The 22,029-nt window shown below is 32.2% G+C and overlaps 1 protein-coding gene across 1 annotated transcript in view; it reads left to right on the top strand.

Moving 5' to 3' along the window:
- The first annotated feature begins 3,358 nt into the window (after window positions 1-3,358).
- LOC110996021 (cadherin-related tumor suppressor) overlaps window positions 3,359-22,029 on the top strand; it is an 87,378-nt gene continuing 68,707 nt past the window's right edge. Inside the window, exon 1 of the mRNA XM_022263504.2 lies at window positions 3,359-8,898. Within this exon, the coding sequence (XP_022119196.2) occupies window positions 3,745-8,898 (5,154 nt within the window). The 5' untranslated portion in view covers window positions 3,359-3,744. The remainder of the gene's footprint in view (window positions 8,899-22,029) is intronic.

Here is a 22,029-nt window from a genome sequence, read left to right as displayed (position 1 = left end):
CGTTCCACAACTACGTGTTTTTCAAGGCAGTATTTGCCGCGCACCACCACTATGTGGAACCAGCTGCCCACTGAAGTATTTCCGAACCAATTCCACTTAGGGTCCTTCAAGAAAAGAGCGTACCAATTCTTAAAAGGCCGGCAACGCACTCGCGAGCCCTCTAGCATTGAGTGTCCATGGGCGGTGGTATCACTTAACATCAGATGAGTCTCCTGCCCAACAATCGCAGAAATTTTTGATTTATTCTGAGAATTATTTTTATGATGAGATATTGGAAAATAATAAAAAAATTGTTTTATTTGGTTCTTAAGTTTTAATTCCAGAAAAGTGAACGGTTTCTATAGGGCCGCATAGTTAAATGTTCCATATATTGGTATGTAGCTACTAAAAATGTAGGCTCATGAAAATTCATATGAAGGCGATACGAAGTTTGCGGGGGCAGCTAGTTTTTAATATAAACGTATTATAATTCATATTTAATGTTGAAAAGTATTTTGCTTAAGCATTTCTGTACTGCATACTGTTTCTTTGTGATATTGTCTTTGGTTTACGAGCAAATAAAGCTTTATTTCTATACTTCGACTTAATACACCTAACATGACGATGATACCGACCGATGATCTAAATGAGTATAAATATTCTATTATATATGGGCGGTCTTACTGCTAACACAAATCTTTACTTCTCTTTACATAGAGATGAAATATTAATTATTTTTATTTTACGGTATTTCTGTATAACTGCTACGAAATAAATGAATTGCTATAACATTTAATTAAGAGCAGATGCTTACCAACATTGTAGGAGATTTAAAATAGTTACGAAACGTTTATTGCCAGGCTTTATCATTCTACGCCCCTTGATTTAAGCACAGTAAATGTAAATTTAGAAGCATTTTTTTTATGACTTTATTATATTTTATTTATAGCCTTATATCAGAAGCAATATATACATTATAGCGATTGTTTTTGTTGTTCTAGGATAACTGATTCTGTGTGCCCACGGGCAAAGACTTCCCCATTTTTTTAGTGTTAAAATTTTAATTTGAAAGGACATGACAATCTTCAAATGATCAGGCACTATTGGTAAGTATATAGTCGATCTCATTTTTAAAGACTGACTTTATTAAGTGTAAGTTAATTTATGAAATAAATGATATTCTGAAAAGCATTTCCTTCTATACCAAGATGCAAATAAAGTAAACATTTAATATAGAAATTTGACTTAGATTTCAGAACCATACTTCCAGAAAAAAACTTCGTTGAAATTTGTCAGGATTCGTTTTCAAATGTTCCTAACAATACTGTAGAACAAAGTTTATGGCAACAATTAATTGGAAATTTTGAAATTTGTTACGCTGCGTCGTTTTTTTTTGTGGTAACCAGTTCAATGTGACAGTATCAACAGGGTTTGATCGTATATCAAGGTGATTGTGTGTGACAAAGATACGGTATGCCAAAATGTACAAATAGATGCCTATTCTTATGGTGACGTCAAACTTCCCAATCTTTACTTTTGACTTTAAAGGTTGAAGATCATCCTTCACGTCTAGGATAGCATTTAAAACAATTTAGAAGATAATATTCACTGACAATTATATATAAATATTATTAACTAAATACTGCTTTTTCGTCAGGTTCTGTATTTTTGTTCTACCTTGAGGTAACCTTTGCCTTTGCCAAATCCTCCTATTTCTTTGGTCATCTTCTATATTTTCTATGGAACATGGTGTAATGGTTGCAGCTCCTTACGAACGTTGTGTAAAAGAAAAAACTTGGCGATAAAAAGAATGGCGGAGAGTTTATTGCCAGTTCTTCTCTTCCGTTCTACGCCCTTGATTTGAAAACTGGCAGTAAATGTAAAATTAGAAATATCTTTTTTTTGACGTTCATAAGTGTACATTATGTTACCTATATGAATAAATGATTTTTGATTTGATTTGATTTTCAATCTACATTTTCTCTAGTACACTTTCCAGGTTTGTCTTATGATGTGTTGTGAATTCCAATGATGTTTTTATTGATTTGAAGACATCTCTTACTTTAGTTCTATTTATAATTTTAGAAATGTTTCACCTGTCTGTTAGCGTTATATATGCTTTTTTCCATGTCAGATAATACATGGATGAATGTAGTTATATTTAATAATATATAAAGTACTAAATATAGTTCTTGTGTTCTATCCTAGGGATTAATAACATATATATAATAAATAATTTTAATATAAACTATATTGTATCCCTCATTTACTTACAATTGTGTTTATAAAACAATCAATTACATTACCTTATCATATAGTATCTTAATATAGATTTTTTGTACAATATATGGTAGTATATACGTTTTTCACGACATCTGTGGTAGCTTATATTAAACTGAGGCTATAAGAGCGTACAAGTCGCTACTAGCGCTTAAAGCTTTAGTGTTATTTGTTACTGAACCGCTAGATGTCTCTGTTATACAACTGATTGTATAAGTAAAATTTAAATTTTATACAACAAACAAATAACCATATTCAGTAGTAATCCTCGTAAATATAAAGATTTAAATAGTAATATATACCTTATTCAAAAAATAAAGTTAAAAAAACTAATAAATCATATTTTTGAATACGGAAGAAAAGTTACAAATTATTGGTTTTATTATGCTTAATGCCCTAACTTGAATTGATAAAAAAAGATATTTAAATAAAACAATTTTATTTATACCTTATTCGGACAAAATATCGAGCAATCCATTTACCATTCTTATTAAATAAACGCATCAACTAATAATCGAAAAAAGATTAACCTCTGAGATACCGAGATTATTTCACACAGTACACAATGAAAGAAATAAGCGCTGACTACTGTAGCGTTGAATTTTGTTTAGAAAAGACATCAACGCGCCGACAGTCGATATAATATCTAAATAAAATATTTTTACCTAGTCTAACATCATCGATATGTTAAATTTATTTTCAATAATAAATCATGTTAAGTTTAATATAAGCTATTAATACGCTGACATTGATAAAACTTTTTGGGCTTAACGTAATACACCATAAAATGATTTAAAAATAAAAGAAATCATTGTAATGATTTCTTTTATACTAATAATAAAAAAATACTCTACAAATTGAACTTAAAAATGGAAAGAGTTACATTTAAAAGTTTACCTGAGAATACTAAGCTCATTCTCAGAACGGCGGATGGCTGAGGTATCGAACAATAAATAGTAAAATTCTTAGGCGGCCATTATCTCTATATCATCATTCTCCACAGCCCGGAGCTTTAAAAGCTGCGGGGAGGGGTCGACGCAACGCGAGGAGGGCCGCGGGGCGGCGTGAAAGCCTCCGCCCGCCAGTACCGTGTCGGCTCTTATGTCGCCCGCATGCTGAGCTTGTCGCGTTTGTGCCTTGGATATTGTGCTAAAACTTTATTCGTGCGCTTAAGGATTGCGATCAAAACAGGATTACTTTGTGATATAACGAATTGTGAATAATATTAACAGTGAACGTTATTTTAGTCGTTAGAGTAGTGCATTCACTGTGTGTCACGTGTGTTTACTAATGAATGTGACGGCGTAGGCGCAACGGCAAGTCGCACTCTCCGTGAGATATTCCTGCCCGGGCAGGTCGTCGCGGCCATGTTGCATACCTGAGACGAGTGCTGGCGCAACTTTGTGCTAACGATATAATAGTTTATTGTGATTCAAAAGACTTTAACTGGAGAGGAACAGACCCGGCAATGTTTTTATCGGAATCATGACCGTAATGGGGCGGTGGCACGTGGTGCTGTTAGCGCTGGCGCTGATTACCAGCGCGGGCGCTGGCGCCGCCGCCGAGCAAATGCAATCTCGTGCAGTTGATACTGGTGTAGATCTGCGTGTGCCTGAAGCTCAGCCCATAGGAACAGTTGTAGGTAGAATACCTATAAAACCTGGTTTTACATATCGCTTTAATGAATCTCCGAAAGAATTTGCTCTTGATCCACTGTCAGGTGAAATTAAAACTAATATTATTCTAGATAGAGAAAGTGTAGATCGCTACGCATTTGTTGTCTTATCTAGTCAGCCTACCTATCCTATTGAAGTGCGGATAAGAGTGACGGATGTAAATGATAATTTACCAGAATTCCCTGAACCCAGTATAGCAGTCGCTTTTTCTGAAAGCGCTTCTCCAGGAACTAAACTTCTTTTGGATGCAGCTACTGATAAAGATTTAGGTGAAAATGGAATCGCTAATGATTATAGAATCATTGATGGAGATAATGAAGGAAAGTTTCGTCTAAACGTAACTGTAAATCCTAGTGGTCAGACTTCTTATCTTCACTTAGAAACTACAGGGAAACTTGATAGAGAAACAAATGATTTTTATGTACTGAATATTTCTGCTCGTGATGGTGGATCTCCTCCAAAATATGGTTATTTACAAGTGAATGTGTCAATTTTAGATGTAAATGATAACCCGCCTATTTTTGATCAAAGTGATTTTTCTGTCTCATTGAATGAAAGTGTACCACCTGGCACTACAGTACTTAAAGTAACCGCGACTGACAGTGATCTTGGAGACAATAGCAAAATTACTTATGAAGTAACAGACACAGAAAAACAATTTGCGGTTGATCCTGAATCAGGAGTAATTACAACAACAAAAAAACTTAGTTGCCCTCAGTATTGCAATAATACAACCTGTAATATGACTTGTGTACTGACTGTAATTGCAAAGGATCACGGTGTACCTCGTCAAGACGCCCGGTCGTATGTGACTGTTAATCTTATAGATGCAAATGATCATGATCCAGTGATAACATTTACCTACGTACCTTCAACTGCTAATTTCGCTACAGTCGATGAGAATGCAAAAAATGGATCACTGGTTGCAGCTATTACAGTAACAGATGCGGATGCAGGTTTAAATGGCATCACAAGCATAAGTATTATATCAGGGAATGAACTTAATCACTTTCGTTTAGAAAATTCCAGCAGTGTCTATATTGTACATGTTAATGGTATTTTGGATAGAGAAGAGATAAGTAAATATAATTTGACAGTAGTAGCGACTGATAAAGGAATTCCTCCTCGAACGGCTACTGCGTTTTTGGTTATACATGTAAATGACGTGAATGATCATGAACCTGTTTTTGAAAAATCTGAATATACGACTGTTTTAAGTGAACTTGCACCTCCTGGAACATATGTTGCCGGTATAACGGCAACCGATGAAGATACTGGTGTAAATGCTGAAATTTATTACGATTTTTATGACGGAAATCAACAACAGTGGTTCTTTATAGATCATCTTACTGGGTTAGTGACCACTAAGTCTTTGTTGGATCGTGAGATTCAAGGATCGGTTGAATTAAATGTATCCGCACGAGATGGGGGTCCAAATCCCAAATGGGCTTATACAAGACTGAAAGTAACTATTCTTGATGAAAATGATGAAGCTCCTACATTTCCTCAAACTCAAATAAACGCGTCGTTAGCTGAAAATATTATACCAGTCAAAGAAATATTGATCCTTACAGCTTCTGACTATGACCAAGGGACCAATGGATCTGTGTCCTATTATTTACCTCCAAGTATTGAAAGAAAATATCCTAAGACATTTCTACTTGATCACATAACTGGTCAGTTAAGTGCTATTGTTGAACTGGATAGAGAAAAAATATCAACCTACGAAATTCAAGTTATTGCGAAAGATCAAGGCTTTCCGCCACAATCTTCAACAGCTACAGTGTCGTTACAAGTTCTTGATGTTAACGATAATGATCCTTATTTTTATCCGCTAAGATACGTTACAGATATATCGGGAGATTTACCACTAGGATCAATTGTTGTTCAAGTGAAAGCCTTTGATGAAGATGACGGGGAAAACGCAAAAATAATTTATTCAATAGAAAGTGGAGGTGATGGTTATTTTGATATTGAACCCTCGTCTGGTAATATAATTCTACAGAAAGATTTTAGTAAAGCCTCGAAGTCAATTTATTTATTAAAAGTTTCTTGTAAAGATAAAGGTAATAGAAGGTCTGCCGAAGATGCTATTGTAGAAATTATAAGAAAGTCGCAGCGAAAAAATTTGGACTTTGATAAATATGGGGGCTATAATTTTAAAATTGTGGAAAATGAAGGAACTTCAAAGCATAAGATTAATCGTTTTGTTGGGCGAGTCAGTGTAAGAAAAACGACTGATGAAATTTTTTACTATATTATCGAAGGTGACCAAAAACGGGTATTTAAGATAAATGAAAACACTGGGACTATAAGTGCAGAGTCTACAGTTGATCGAGAAGAAAAGGTAACATATCACCTTAAGGTTATGGCTAAAAGTGGTCTTGCATATGGATTTACAACTGTTAATATATCTGTTTTAGATATAAACGACAATTATCCTACTTTTATTGAAGGTAAAGATGAAATACACATTGCTGAAAATATGGCTGTGGGACAAGAGGTTTATTTTGCTCGAGCTATTGACCGGGATTCTGGATCAAATAGAACTATATCTTACGCTTTGAGCTACAATTCAGATAATAGTTTTCGAATATCTGAAACTACAGGAGTAATTTATTTGAATAAAGCTATTACTAATGAACCTGGATCTACCTTGTCTATAGAAGTGACTGCCACAGATCATGGAAAACCTGCACTTGCTACTAAATATAACGTTATAGCAATAATTGATGATGTAAATGATCACACTCCAGTGTTTGACCATACATCTTACGAAACATCTTTATTGGAATCTACACTCGTTAACACAAGATTTTTTGCTATTTCAGCATCCGATGCAGACTTAGGTCCAAATGGTCAAATATCTTATATTATCACAGAAGGCAATACAGATGGAAAATTTGGAATATTTCCAGATGGTTATCTTTACGTAAAAAGTCTTCTGGACAGAGAAGAGAAAGATTACTACTCACTTACTATCATTGCTCGTGATAATGGTGCTCCACCCCGATCATCACAAGTACCAGTAGTGGTTCATGTTTTGGATGAGAATGATAATAGTCCACAATTTACAAATACAACATTTGTATTTAAGATTAAAGAAAATGAGCCACCTGATACTTTTGTTGGAAAGTTAACAGCTATTGACAAAGATATAGGACGTAATGCTGAGCTAACATTTAGCTTACCTATTGCTCAAAATGACTTTAGAATAGATTCTAGAAACGGATTCATAAAAACACTTAGATCTTTTGATCGAGAAAGCATATCACAAGTTACAGGTCAGAACTATATAACATTAACGGTGACTGTAAGTGACAATGGAAAAATTAAACTTTCTGATTCAGTACGAGTGACAATTTATATAACTGACGTGAATGATAACTCACCTACTTTTACGCACACTCCATATGCTGTAGAAATTTCAGAAGGAGCGAGCGTTGGGGCATCAGTTACAAGAATATTTTCAACTGATGCCGATGAAGGACTAAACGGTGATATTTACTATAAACTTATTGGTGGTGATGATATGAAAAAGTTTATGCTTGATGAAGCTACAGGGCAGTTATTTATTAACAAGCCGCTCGACCGTGAAACTGTGGATCATTACAAGCTTTTAGTAATGGCTCACGATTCTGGCCAAACTGTTCGTCTTTCTGCCACTACCACAATTACCGTCAATGTTTTAGATGAAAATGACAATGTACCAGTATTTAGTCAAACAGATTTAAAAGTGTCCGTGTTAGAAACAGAACCAATAAATAAGAAAATTATACAATTTCATGCTAACGATGCAGATTTAGGAATTAACAACGAATTGCAATATTCTATATCATCTGGAAATAGAAAGGAAACATTCTTTATAGACAGTTATTCTGGAGAATTGTTTTTACACAAACATTTAGATTATGAAGATTTGACAATGTACATTTTAAATATCACAGTAATGGATAATGGAAGCCCAAGTTTATCATCAAGTATATCATTTACTGTTAATGTAATTGATGCCAATGATAATGCACCAGTTTTTACCAATACTGCAATTGTTCGACAGATAAGAGAAGGTATCCCTAAACATACTCCTATAGTAACAGTTACAGCTGAAGATCCTGACTCTGGACTAAATGGAAAAGTATGGTATTCTATTATTCATCAGGAACCCAATAATGGGAATCGGCATTTTGCTATTAACAATGTTACTGGAGTTATACACACGTTATTGCCTATAGATAGAGAAAGTGTTGATACATTTAGAATAACAGTTGCAGCATACGATAGGGCGGAGCCGCCATCTGCAAGACTTTCCGCCGAAAAATTAGTTACCGTTATAGTCGAGGATATAAATGACAATGCGCCTGTATTTGTTTCTATGAATGCTGCTTTTGTAAATTCAGAAAGATTAGGGAGAAGTGCTGGGCGAGGTATATTTATTATGAATGTCCTTGCTAGGGATCTAGATTCTGGTACAAATGGCCTAGTTACTTATAAACTTATACATGGTGGAAACGATATGTTCGACTTGCATAGAAGTAATGGTGCTTTGAGTCTTCGTTATCCACCTGCATCACCGGAAGCCCGATGGAATCTTGTTATAAAAGCTACAGATGAGGCAGTTTTGAGTGAGCAAAGAAGCACGGAGACCTATCTAACGCTCATAATGGGTGGAACTGAGCTGCAAGGTATTACGTGGACAAACGCGGTTTCCGTTTCTGTTGCGGAAAATGAACCGGGTGGAACTGCTGTTCTTAATATGACAAACAATTATAAATCGGGACTAGAATATTACATAGTGAATGTGACGGGTGACGGCAGACAGGTAGACAGATTATTTGACATAGACTCTTCTTTAGGCATATTATCCACAGCGGTACCACTTGACCGTGAAGCAGGGATAGAAAAATATGAAGTTGAGGTGTGCGCTGTGTCGTCTGGCTCACCATTAAAGTCTACAACTACCAAGGTAAGTCTTTTAATATTTGTAGATATAAGTAATTTCTATTGAAACTGTTGTAAGATCTGATATTAATGTCATTTATAACAATTTCCCTTTAACGTTGTGGGGAAGCGTAAGTAATGCACTATTACATATTTAATTTAATTGAGGATAAATCAAGGACAATCGTACGATTTTTTATTAAATTTAATTTCGAAGATAATGCACAAGCAAAATAATAATAACCAACATTCCACCATTGAAATTCAGAATAATTAAACTTTGCACGTCGGAATAGAAGACAAAACATTTTAGCTTTCAAAAGAAAAATAAATTTAAAACGAAAGCTCGTTAGTGTATGTCGGCTGGGGACTCTAATCGAGGGCTCTAAATTAACGATAAGCTGCGTCTCGCGACGATATCTCAACATTCGTTCTGAAACCTTTCGAAGATTATGTGAAACATTGGTTTTCGTTTATAATTGAATTTGAATTTTTTAATCGCAAAACTGAAAAAAAATTACAAAAATTCTTTATATTTCGGTCTGCCAATTCGTAGATATTAAGTTTTATACACGAACGTTTATTTGTATGATCTAGTTATCGACCTCAGCTTCGTTTATAATTATAGTAAATATAGACTTTTAATAAAATAATTTGATGTGTTCTTTTTAAATATAAATATCGATTTAAATAATTATGATTATTATCATATTCACATTTCTTATTATCCGAAGAATCTTACATTAAACTTTATATGATATTTTGAATTACAATAGTTTAAATATTACTTCCTTTACCTTAAAATCTTCATATATTATTAAAATATAAGCATTTATCACCAGTAGATGATAATAAGCAAACCTCAGAAACTTTATATGGTACAAATACATTAACAGACTAAACCACAATATCTCCTCACTTTAAAACCTAATAAAGTCGTATTAGGTTTTATTTATCGAGTATTAAATTAAAATTCTTTCATAACAAATACCAACATACCTTAGTTTTCCAAATATATTTTTCATTTGAAAATATGTTTTTTTTTTTCAATACGGTGTGAGAGTGGTCTTGATTGTACGTATGAATTCGCATTATTCATAATAAATTGTAAAAAAAATTGCTTTTGTTTTATTTACTTAATTGATTTTTTGGATTTGTGATTATTATGTTCTAAGTTTAAATCTTGTTTTCTATTGCAGTATTCAGTTTCTGTTAAGATAATGTGACGTTTTATTCTTCGACTCAAACCATGACATTGTTTTAATTATGTTAATTAATAGGTAGTCAATAAAAAAAAATGTTTTACAAATGATAAAGTAAGTTGGCTTAAATGTTACGAATCACAAAATATAGGTATCTCAAAATGTTTAGTAATGTTTATCAGAAAAACAAATTTGTTTTAATATAGCTGGTGCCGAATATGAATGAAACTCTTGGCACGTTTTCTTTATATTCTACTGCTGAAATTGTCAAAAGTTTTGGAAATATAATTGGAAAAAGGGACAGTCCCGTTCAAAACGACACGTCTGGTCACGTTATGTTAAGAAGATAAGAAAATAAATAAATAATTTATAAAGCACACAATGCAAAGACAACTGTTTAATAGACAACATATTTTAAAAGTCTTCTTGCCGATAAAATATGGCTTTCATTTAAAAGAAGTATAGTAGTATCCTTTAACAAATAACTCAACACAGCTGATCTCAAACATCCGCCATCTTGTCTGGCTCAAGGTACTTTAATTTTGACATTTGATTAAATGAGAGATTTAAACGCTGAATTCGGTTTATCAGTGAAATGATTAACTAACTGTTTAACTCTTAAATTTATCAGTTACCACTAACTAATCATGTTTTTTTTAAATAGTATTAAACTCGAATTTATCCTTTAAAACTGAAGCACGACAAACGACAAGGTTTTTTTTATAGAACAGGGAGACAACGAGCTGGAGGATCATCTGATGTTTAGTTATAAAGTCGCTCACCAGAGGGCTCGTGAGTAGGTTGCCGGCCTTTTAAGAATTGGTACGCTCTTTTATTTTGTCAAATTCAATAATCGTAATAAACGTGTTTAAATATGTTTCACAAATCGTAATAAATCAATACCCTAACGCTGCATCATATATTTTGATGTTAATGGTTCAGAATTTTATCCTCAAAATTTAAATTACCTCAAATACCACAATTCATAACGCGTGTTAATAAGTGTCGCAGAATATTCACGAATTTATATTGGCTTGATGGGTTTTCGAATCTGCATATTTTGGTGATACCATTCAAATAACTAAATTCACTAAAGGCTGTTGACCGCGAAGTGTTCGAGTGTCACTTCACATGTCCGTTATTTCGATATTCCGATTTTATTTCATTGGATCAGATTTAAATATCCTTCGGAAATAATCACCTGTTATTTATAAAACCTTTGTGTAAAATAAATTTGTTTACCATTTAAGTTTGTATTTCTCAAGTTGGGTTTTAAATTTTTACAAACGCTTGATGTTATAATAACTCAAACTCAAACTCAAACTGAAATATCTTTATTCATTTAGGTAGACAAGTACACTTATGAATGCCAAAAAAAAATTAATTGTAAATTTACATTTACTACCAGTTTGCAAGACAAGGCCATAGAGCAGGTAAGAAGAACTGGCAAGACTGTTTCCGTCACTCTTTTTAATCGCTAAGTTTTTAGTCATACAAATTGTTTGAACTGGAGCAAATATGATTTGTGGTAAAACGGGAGGCAATATTATGTTATATATAATATATTTTAGTAGAAGAATGAAATCTAGTATTATTAAATGACTACATATCTGGTTTTAAATAGATGTTATTTAAAAAAATATAACAGTCGTCCTTTATTAATGGAATCTCAAATCGTAGCATGCCTTTATTAAACTCACATAGTAGTATAAACACATACACATGTGTGAGGACCTGGGATCCTATAAGATCATATAACAAGATAAGAATGCACAGCAAAAATATATAAGATAGTTAAAAATAAATGCTTTTTCTTATAGTAACTATATTTGATGTTAAGAAAATCCTTGTTTATAGTTTATTCATTATATATTTATATTATAAAAACTCCCGCGCATCGGGGGATTCCAAAGGATTGGAGGCAGTTGAAGGGTGGACTATCAACTGACATCGAAAGCGCATTAGGGCGCCAAGCAGCATTCCCTCGTCTGATTTATGCAACCTTTGGCGCGGGCATCGACACCCGACTTAATGAACGTACAAGTTACGTTATACTGTGAAATAGCTTTCATTATTTCACGCCAATACTAATAGTCTTCTGTCTATGTAATACGCTTAATCCTCAGTTAACGCCAGGTTTGTTCTCTTTGCTATGTTTTGATGGATGTCTTTGTATTAGTTGCGTTTGCATTTGAGAATACTCTTGTATTCCTGCGCTATATTGATGTAAATATACAGACTTTTGCGTCATACTTTGTGAATTATACAGCCAGTCTTCGCAATTAATATACGAATTACTGGTAAGACATAAATGTGTTTAAAATCCTTATATTTTTACTCATTAATTTATAATCCACTTTAAAATTAGCATATTAACTTAATATTCTACGAAAAATCATCAGTATTTATTATGTTTTGACGCTTTTCCTCACAGCTTAAACGTAGTTTGTCAGAAAGAGATAAATATACCTTAACACATACTTATACAATATAAATGTGTAGCGTTGAATATGAAGCTAGATTCATATGAATCTACGCTACGAACGACATTTCAAAGTACTTAAAACTATCTATTTTTTTGCGTAGAATTCCTATTTTCAATTAATTAAGAGCTATCAGAAAAACAAAATCAGATTATCAATTTGAGCATAACAAATTCATTTTTGTACAAAATATGAGGAAGTCAAGACATGCCAAATAATATGACAAAATTTTCACACTTGTATATACAGTTCGTTGTGCTCTTATTCGCTTCGGAATGCAAAACAAATATTGAAAGCAAAATTGCCGATCTACCGCCGTGGTCGGATGCTTTTTAACTTATAACCGTTTCGTTTTTATCAACAAATTTATTGGTCGAGGGAGGTGCACTTTGAAAGAACTTAATGTTAAATCAACGTTCGTTTTAACCTGTTGCGTCGTCTAATGCATTTTAACGCAACTGATAAGGACACAGGCTCTTAAATTTTTTATCAATATTGTTCTATTTATGTTCCACGAAAATTTTAAACGTCCGGCGTATTGGGCCTTTACTTACAAGTTAATAATGATCTATACATATGTTTTCTGTATAGTTGTAAAACAATAATTTTTAGTAAGTTCCAGATAAATAATACTTTTTTTTTATAGAACAGGGCAAACAGGCAGGAGGCCCCGCCCGTGGACACTCTCAATGCCTGCGGGTTCACGAATGCGTTGCCGGCCGGGAATGCATAGCATTAGAAAAGTAACTAAAGATATGATCAAGTATTGTTTGCCACTCCACGACGTTATAAATCAGTTCACAGTCGTGTATTGAATTAGAAAATCTAGTGTTACGAAGAGAGAGTTCTTTGCGTTTCTAATCAAGTCTTAGAACATTTGTCTGATAAAAAAAAGTGAAATAGTTACAATTAATACGATTGCGATAAGGAATTTGTAACAATAAATATTCTCAAAAAGGGCTACGTTCAATGTAAATTGTCAAAAAATGAAAATGTGAAAAAGACAAAGATTTATAAATCCCAAACTACTCCAGAAATATCCTGTATTACGTTACTTACATTATTGTATTATTAGAGACTATGATGTATGTACTTTATTTTACATATTTTTGTAATAAATATCAATACAACTTTATAACAAAAATCGTGTGCAGTGGACAGCGACGTCACCAACAAACATCTTGCTATGAGAGACTAATCTTCACGACACAGTATTTATTTGTCACAGTTTAGCTTTAAACAGTTACCCGATGACTATAAGCATTATAATTTTTGCTTCTGAATATTTTATTGAGATCTAACTGCGTATCAAGACTGACATAGACCTTATTTGATTGGAGGCTCGAGTGCGTGTATTCATGTGAAGTTGAACCGGTTCGAGGCTCTCCCGCTTTCTACGTCATACATATAAGTATGTATCTCATAACTTTAGACTTGTATGATGTTTATTATGATTTGTGTTTCTTAAGTGATGGCGTGATTGCAGTTTAGTTGGGAAGGGCTTGTAGCTGTCATTTTTATCGGCTGCCTATCTCGGTTTTGTTTTAATACAATCCTCATATAATTTAGTTAAAGATTCCATGCATATAAGACGGTGCACCTTACGTAAATTTCCGATTAAAGATCAATGAATTGCGTGAGAGAGAACATGTTAATTCTGCCCCGGCTTCAGCAACAAAGTTTTATCCTTCTAATAAATGTTGGTATGTACGCATTATTTAATGTTAATTTATATGCTTGGAATCGTTAATGTTGTGGGATTAAATTGATATAATTAGCTACGACTTAATTAGTAGAGGGTTTAATACAATACTACTGCCACCTGTATTTTAAAGACGGCTTTACGCCTCCCCGACGCATGCAAAATTGATTTCTCGATGGTATCTAACTCCCTGAGGGTAGGTTGGATAAATAAATACTTTACGATAATCTAAAGATCTGAGACAGGCCAGAAATGCGGTGGATATTATTGCATTTTAATTTCATACGTGGCACACCTCTCGCGCATTACGGTTAAGAATGATTTACTTGTTATTGTACGGGCGATTTCATCCTTTCAAATATATTAAATGCATGGCCATTAAAATACTGTACGTGAATTTTGGACACATATATTAAAGTGGTTGATTCTTTATATAGTTATTATAATAGCTGCATAGAATTATGTTATTGAATAAAAATGTCTTTCGGCTGTTCCAATTTCAAAAATCATTCTTATATAGAAAAGTGTGAACGCTTTTGAAACTACACATGTATTTTTAATTGGTTTATAATTTTTTTTGAATTGTAAGAAAAGGTGCCTACATTATTTTACTTAATTAAAATATAAGATTCGTTCCAAATGTTGTCTTATTTATTTATAACTAATCTGACAGCTTATTCTTATACATATTAAAAGACAAAACACTAAGACACTACAGGAGGCCAAAACAGATTATATTATAGATAAACAATATATGTATAACAATAACATAGATTAAAGGGTACATTAAAAAAATAACATTTTTAAAAATTAGAATTTAAAATTAAAATTCAGGAAGGACATTGGATCTTCTAGTTCTACTGTTAACTTACTTCAACTAAGTTTTTAATACAGATGTATACAAACTTCTATTCTTAGACGAGGTTTCTATTAAAATTATAAAGAAGCAACTCAATAAATGAGATAATACATGAGTCGAGTGGATCGTGCAGATTGCAGCTTTTAATAGTCATGTTAGTAGAATATAAATGATTGGCCCAAGGCATAGCTTAAATGGGAATAGTATTAAAAATCATTGTATTTTGTTCTTAAGAACGAATATATGAGACGTGGTAATTAACAAAGGCGAGGTTTTAGTTAAAAGCGACGTATTAACCATTAGCTATTTAATTTTTAAGGATTCTTTAAATCTGTGATTCATGTTTGTTATTTTATTTTAATTATATTTTGTTAATATAACATCTACACTGATTATAAAACTAAATTGTTATCTTAATAAATCATACTCTTGAGTCTAATTTATAAATTTTATTATACCTTCAAATATACAAGTAACAATGTGAACTCGAAAATTTGAGATTTTTTTACTTATCTGTACACTTCCTTACCAATCTTATTGAAAATAGTGATAAGCAATCGTTAGCTAATATAGCTAATATAAATTATTAGTACTATGAACTCAGTTAATTTACATAAACATAAGCAATTCGCTCAATAAAACAATATTAACATAACAACAGCCGCGAATTACATATTTTATTTGTCATAAAGTATCACTGTTGGACATAACGGTACACCGTTTATTATGCGCCTGTGCAGGAGCGTGCAATGCAGAATATGTTTTACTTCGTTATGACTTCTCAGAGATGAATAATAGTACCAATAAATTCAAATTAATAGCATGAACTTCACACGAAAGGAACTTAATAAATAGTTTTTAATACCTGCTAGGTAATGATAATATTTATAACATTATCAAATATGTATAAACGAATTTGCTGTCATAGATTTGTCTAGTCGTTAAGAAGTTATGTCTGCATAAAAAAACACCACAGATTAAATAACCTTGTATTGCCATATTTGGCATATCTGTCTCAAAATTTCTATAGTAGATACATAAAATATTATCGGTTTGTAAATAAATAGACATTTCGAACTTCGGTCCCACAATGACTAAGGGTGACAAAATCCTAGAGAAGCTTATCGTCATTGGCAATACCGAAGTATCAGATCAGTTCAGATCACGATTAAAAGAATCATGGTCCTCCAAATTATACATCGTTAGAATCGTGGGAGAGAAATTGGTCCGAGTTATTCGCGCCAATTTCTACTTTACAGCTCATCGCGGTACCCAGATATGATTTATCTGCAAAGAGAGAGAGAGAATTAGATAATATTCTGATGCGTTAAAACTTTTTTGTATATAAAAGTTGTAAAATGTAAATGTGGTGTGAAATGTTAGGAATCTAACGCCCACATAAGACATTTGCACCGTTACAATTCAGAACGTAATTATTATAAATTGGACAACCTATAGACAATAGATATGATAGCCGACAATACTTACACGTTGCTCTTAAACTCCTTTTAACATTACGTTCAGGATATTGAAATATGTTAGTCAAAATGACAACTAACTTGGGTTTGAATTGACCAGTGCCAATTTTGTAAAAAGTTTTCATATTTATTTCACAGCATACATATACAATAGTCAAAAATTACATTGAATATTGTGTAATAATAACTTATTCCATTGTGCTAAAATATGTTAATTATTTTACTAAGTATTTAAGTTGGATTCAAATTTACATGTCTCATGTGGTTTTGAACACACACATAAATGAGATCCAGTTAAGCGTTTATGGGGTAAAATTATGGGACGAAATATGCATTTGTACTTATAAAACAGTATTAATAATACCGGCGGAAACGCTAAAGCCTTAAAAAATAAATTTACATGTATATGCAATCGCCCTGTATCTATTTTTATTAACTACTAGCTGCCATGGCGAACTTCGTTTCGCCTTTGTTTTTTTTTACGATATGTGGGCTATATGTTTATAGTAGGTGTATGTACAACATACGGAACATTTAACTATACTACATACTGATAGTTTTTTCGAATTTAAACTGGTTTTAGATTTTGCCGTGCAAGTGTTTCCATAAATCTTCCTGTGAATTAAGGAATTATTTAAAAAATACTCGAATTTGGCGACTTTTTATTATATTGATAAAGCTAGGTGTGTTTTCTCTATAATCTTTACTGTATTTTTGACCTCATTTTCGTGCATGCACTACACAAGAACACGGAGTTATTGATTAAAAATTAATCATATATATTAATTAATCGTCAGTTCCGTAGCCCGAAAAGGGTTTTTTATAACTGTTTCATGTCAACTCGTCTGTAAAGAATGCGAAGTGTCAAAAGTTGTCGCACGAAACTATGATATTTCATGTGCGTCTGAGTCGTCTATATAAGTTGAAAGAAACAGTACTATATTCATTCTTTAAACGTAAACCTTAGATTTATACCGTCTCCAATGATTGCCTATTTTGTTTTTATCAAATACTCAAATTCATGGGTATTAATTTCGATCATAAATTTCGGATCAACGTTATAATCAGAGGGTTTATATCACTCTAAGACAATGGAAGTTATATTTTTTATACAAATTTCATTCCTATTATGCATGATTCAAATTAATGCTACCTTTTACTATCCAGTCTATGATTTATAAATTATAATGTAATTATAATATACATAAACATTAAAATCTTATAGAACCATTTCCAGACGTAACGAATTCTTTTATTGTCTTGTTATAATTTTCTAAACGGTTTAATATTTTTTAATAGTTTTAATATTTTTAAGACTTTTGGATGTAATCTGAATGTCTATTATAGTTAACCTAAGCGCTAACATATGTTTTAACTATTTTATTATAGCACACTAGTCATCATAAGCCAGTTGGTCAGGTTGTCTTCCAACTCTCTTTCACGAGCTGATCTTCTCCATGCTTTCTGCAGATCGTATTCCTATCTTTCTTCTCTGCTTTATTAGAAGAACTCTTTCTGTTCGCCCAATTTCTTTGGATTATTTTTTATTTCACATATCGGTTCCACAAATCAAGAATAGGTAAATAGGTAACGGACGGACGGTTCGTCGAACGAAGGTTTTTATTAATATCCCATTGTACCTGTAGCAGGTAGCTATGATTAGGAATTTAGCAGGTATCACAAAATGTGAACTTCCGTATTTTAAATAATTTTATGACCTTATTTAATTTAGTTTGGAAACGTATGATGAGAGAGACGAAAATGATTTACATAATTAGTTTATTTTTGTTTGTAAGTTGTGTGTATAGGAAAACGTCTCTAGTATCCGCTAGTACAACTTAATTTTTGTTACAATATTTATTTAAATTATAAAAGCAAAATATAGACATTAGATCCTCCGTTATAAGTACATATATATTTACAACGGAGGATCTAATGTCCGTTAATACTATATATTTATTTAATAATATTTTCTAACTTAAGAAAAATTAGTGTACTCTATGAAAAAATTATTATCAATAAAAGACATCCTTTTCAATATTATTTGTATTGATAAAAATGGTGAAGAAGGATATTGAAAAGGTACTTTGTAAATAGGATCTGGATAATTTTTTGATATTATTATTATTTTTTTATGTAAGACCCTCTGGAATAGCGTACAATGACATTCACTATGTTAAAATTGCATCACATAATTATAATAAACAATCTATATTTTTATAGTCCTTCTAAGCTAGCGTTATTCAAGTTTATATGGAGCCATTTAGGAAAAGTTTAATAGTTCTAGTCCCGTAAATTAATCAAAATGGACGTTTACGACACAACTTCAACTATAAATAATAATGAGTGCGCCGCTTCAAAACAATTTATGTAAAATTATCATTCATTATTATTAGTATTGCAAAAGTAGATTTCTTCTGCATTACTGCATTATTTAATACAATACATATAAACACATATCAAACAAAAATAACACATCATTCCGTAGTTTCATTCAGATCTTTCAAACTATTGCAAAGTTTTAAATGGTTTTCATCAAAATATTGTGAATAAAAATAGTTGTATTTGCTATGTACATATAATTAATAATAATATATAAGTTGCTGCACTCTGTACCTTTACATTTTCTCTATGCTTCCTAAGCCCGGAATTTAAGTAGTATTTAACAATTGTATTATGTAGGTGTTTCTAAAAGCAAAATTAAAAACAGGATCAGTTTTTCTATTTTTCGTTTTTCAACCGAACCTTTCCTATCACAATCCAGCCAACTACAAACCAAAATAAACACAATTACACAATTTCAATAACTCTTACATAGTCATAATTAGATAAACGTTTAGTTGATTTTTTTGTTAACTTACTTGAAACATAATATTCCGAATGAATAGAAAGGTTTTCGAAATTTAAAAAAAGCATTCCTTATAACCCCGCGGTCATAAAGGTGCGCCCATAAAACGAGTCTTATTTTATGACCGTTTGACGAAGCTATACATTTTTGAAGTCATTTATTAGCTGGACCATTGTGGCTGCGTGACCAGTCCACATCATATCAACATTATCCTTGAATTGCACGTATTTGCATACACCTTTGTCCGTCGCCCCTACTTCTGCCTCCTACCAAAGGGTTTAACCATCGAAGGATACCAATAAGATATAAGGAATATTAATAAAAGTGTCTATATTTTATCTACAAGTTACACACACTGTTATAACGCCAGCTTTAGCTCTGGGTTCGGCTTTCATAAATTATCAGGACCTCGACTGTTCAACTATGGACCGTTTTCACGAATATTTATTATAAAAATATCCAGCATGGCCATTAAAAAGAATGTTCGATAAGGATTCAATATATATGTATATATCAAAAATCATTTATTCACATGGGTAACATGATGTACACTTATAAACGTCAAAGTAAAGAAATATAAATTAATTGCTTCTATTTTTACATTTGCTGCCAGTTCTCAAATCAAGGGCGTAGAACGGAAAAGAAGGACTGGCAATAAACTCTCCGCCACACTTTTTAATCGCCAAGTTTTTTCGAATGTCCAAATTTTTTATCAAATTGACGTAGCTTTGGATGCATTAGACGATCGTGTAGTCAGTAAAATCACTGTTCAAAAACTACCAAATGTTACTTGAATTTTTAACTTTTCCAATATGGATGGAATGGATAGACGTCGAAAAATGACAAATATATTTCCTATCAACGTGCAGTTTGAATTGTGTCTGCAATCATTGCCTATTAGGGCAATTCGTATAATTCGTGAATAGAAAGTAAAGAGATCAGGCTATCGAGTAAATCTGCAATCTCGACTATGCTGTATCAATATTCATGCATTCGGTCGCGACCCTATTTGCATAACTGCGCATTGCATTCTCGTGGTTGCAACTGTTCTATTGTTTTATGATCTAAATGACCGCCGATATAGTCACGATAACTATGTATATCAAATTATATAAAGGATACATTTGTAACAATTTTCTGCAGCTAGTCTTATAGTAAAATAAGATATCTAACATGTGTTCTTTAAATAATCTGACATTACATTTTGAAGATGAGTTCCACAGACCGTTCATTATAATTCAAATAGCCTACAAGGGAATAATTTAATTAACGACTATGAGCACGTTGACGTAAAACTGAAAAAATTTATAATCATCTAAAATTTCTGATGTTAGGTACCGGATAAGGGAGCGTTTAAGTATTAGAAGATTTATTTAAGATTTTATTAAGAATCATCAAAAATTAATACTTGAAAGCTCTATAACTTCTAAATTCTGTTTTCAAATTATGTTTAAACTGTAATATTTAAATGTGTAATTTCACTTTGTATGAATAAAAGTAAGTACAAAACATAAATATACGCTTATTTCACCAAACATAGTTTCTAAAATATCAAATATTCGTTTCGTTAAAATTGGTAAAGCTAGCTATCGTCCAATAAGCTTTTAGAACGATGTATGAACGTGGCAATAAATTAAGTTTAATGATCACTAAAAGTAGAATTTATTTGAATATCCACAGCTTCGGATTTCAATGACAATATACTTTTTATGTATAATGGTACCAACGGCTATAAAAATTAGTAACAAGTTTTATAATATTCTGGTTTAAGTTGACTTTAATAATTTATAGTAAAACCTAATACTCTTGGGATACAGTTGATAAATAGCTTGCATATTTTTTAAAATCTTTTGAATAAATTAAAGAAACTTCCTAAACGTTAAAAACTTAGATTGTCACTTGCTCATTTGCCTCTTGAAACTACCTCTGGTATTTAATTTTGGGTTGGCGTGAACGCTTTGAAAGTACTCTTTTGAATTACACTTTAAATAATTGTTTAATTATATTTGTAAGCTTTGTGCATAATAGGAATATACGGCAATTAATAATATTTCTTTTCTAGTAAATCGTTAACATCAGAAGTATATTTTCATTAATTAAAATCCAATCTAGTCACACGTGTATAGCAAATATAGGAGGTTATAGAACAATTTATAAATGCCTGTAATAGGAAATTCAGCCCGTTTCTCCGGTAGTGGCTTTGCTAATTCATGTAAGTCTATCGGGCAATTTAAGATCGAGATAGACGCCAATGCATTAAAATTGGTTATCTCGCAATGCCTTTATGAAGTTATTGCGTAAGTTTATTTTCATGAGGAAGTGTTGTGAGACAAAATATAAAATAACCTTTGAACTTGTTATTCGTCGAATCTTGCGGTTGTCAAGTGTAACTGGTATGACCAGATTATGTGTTTTACGAGGTGGTAAAACACTGGTACCGTAATGAAAATGAGAATCATTATGGGCTTTGTCTAAAATTAAAAAAAAACATTGGCGCTACAAGCTCTCTAGGCATCAGATTTCTGAATCTGTTTCATGATCATTTTTTAAACTAATAGGCGAGGATCAGCCTTCAGTGCCTGAC

Source organism: Pieris rapae, chromosome 20 (genome assembly GCF_905147795.1).
Source record: "Pieris rapae chromosome 20, ilPieRapa1.1, whole genome shotgun sequence".
In the NCBI taxonomy this organism is placed as follows: Eukaryota; Metazoa; Arthropoda; class Insecta; order Lepidoptera; family Pieridae; genus Pieris; species Pieris rapae.
Note: the sequence above shows the minus strand (reverse complement) of the source record. Positions and strands in the feature narration are given on the sequence as shown.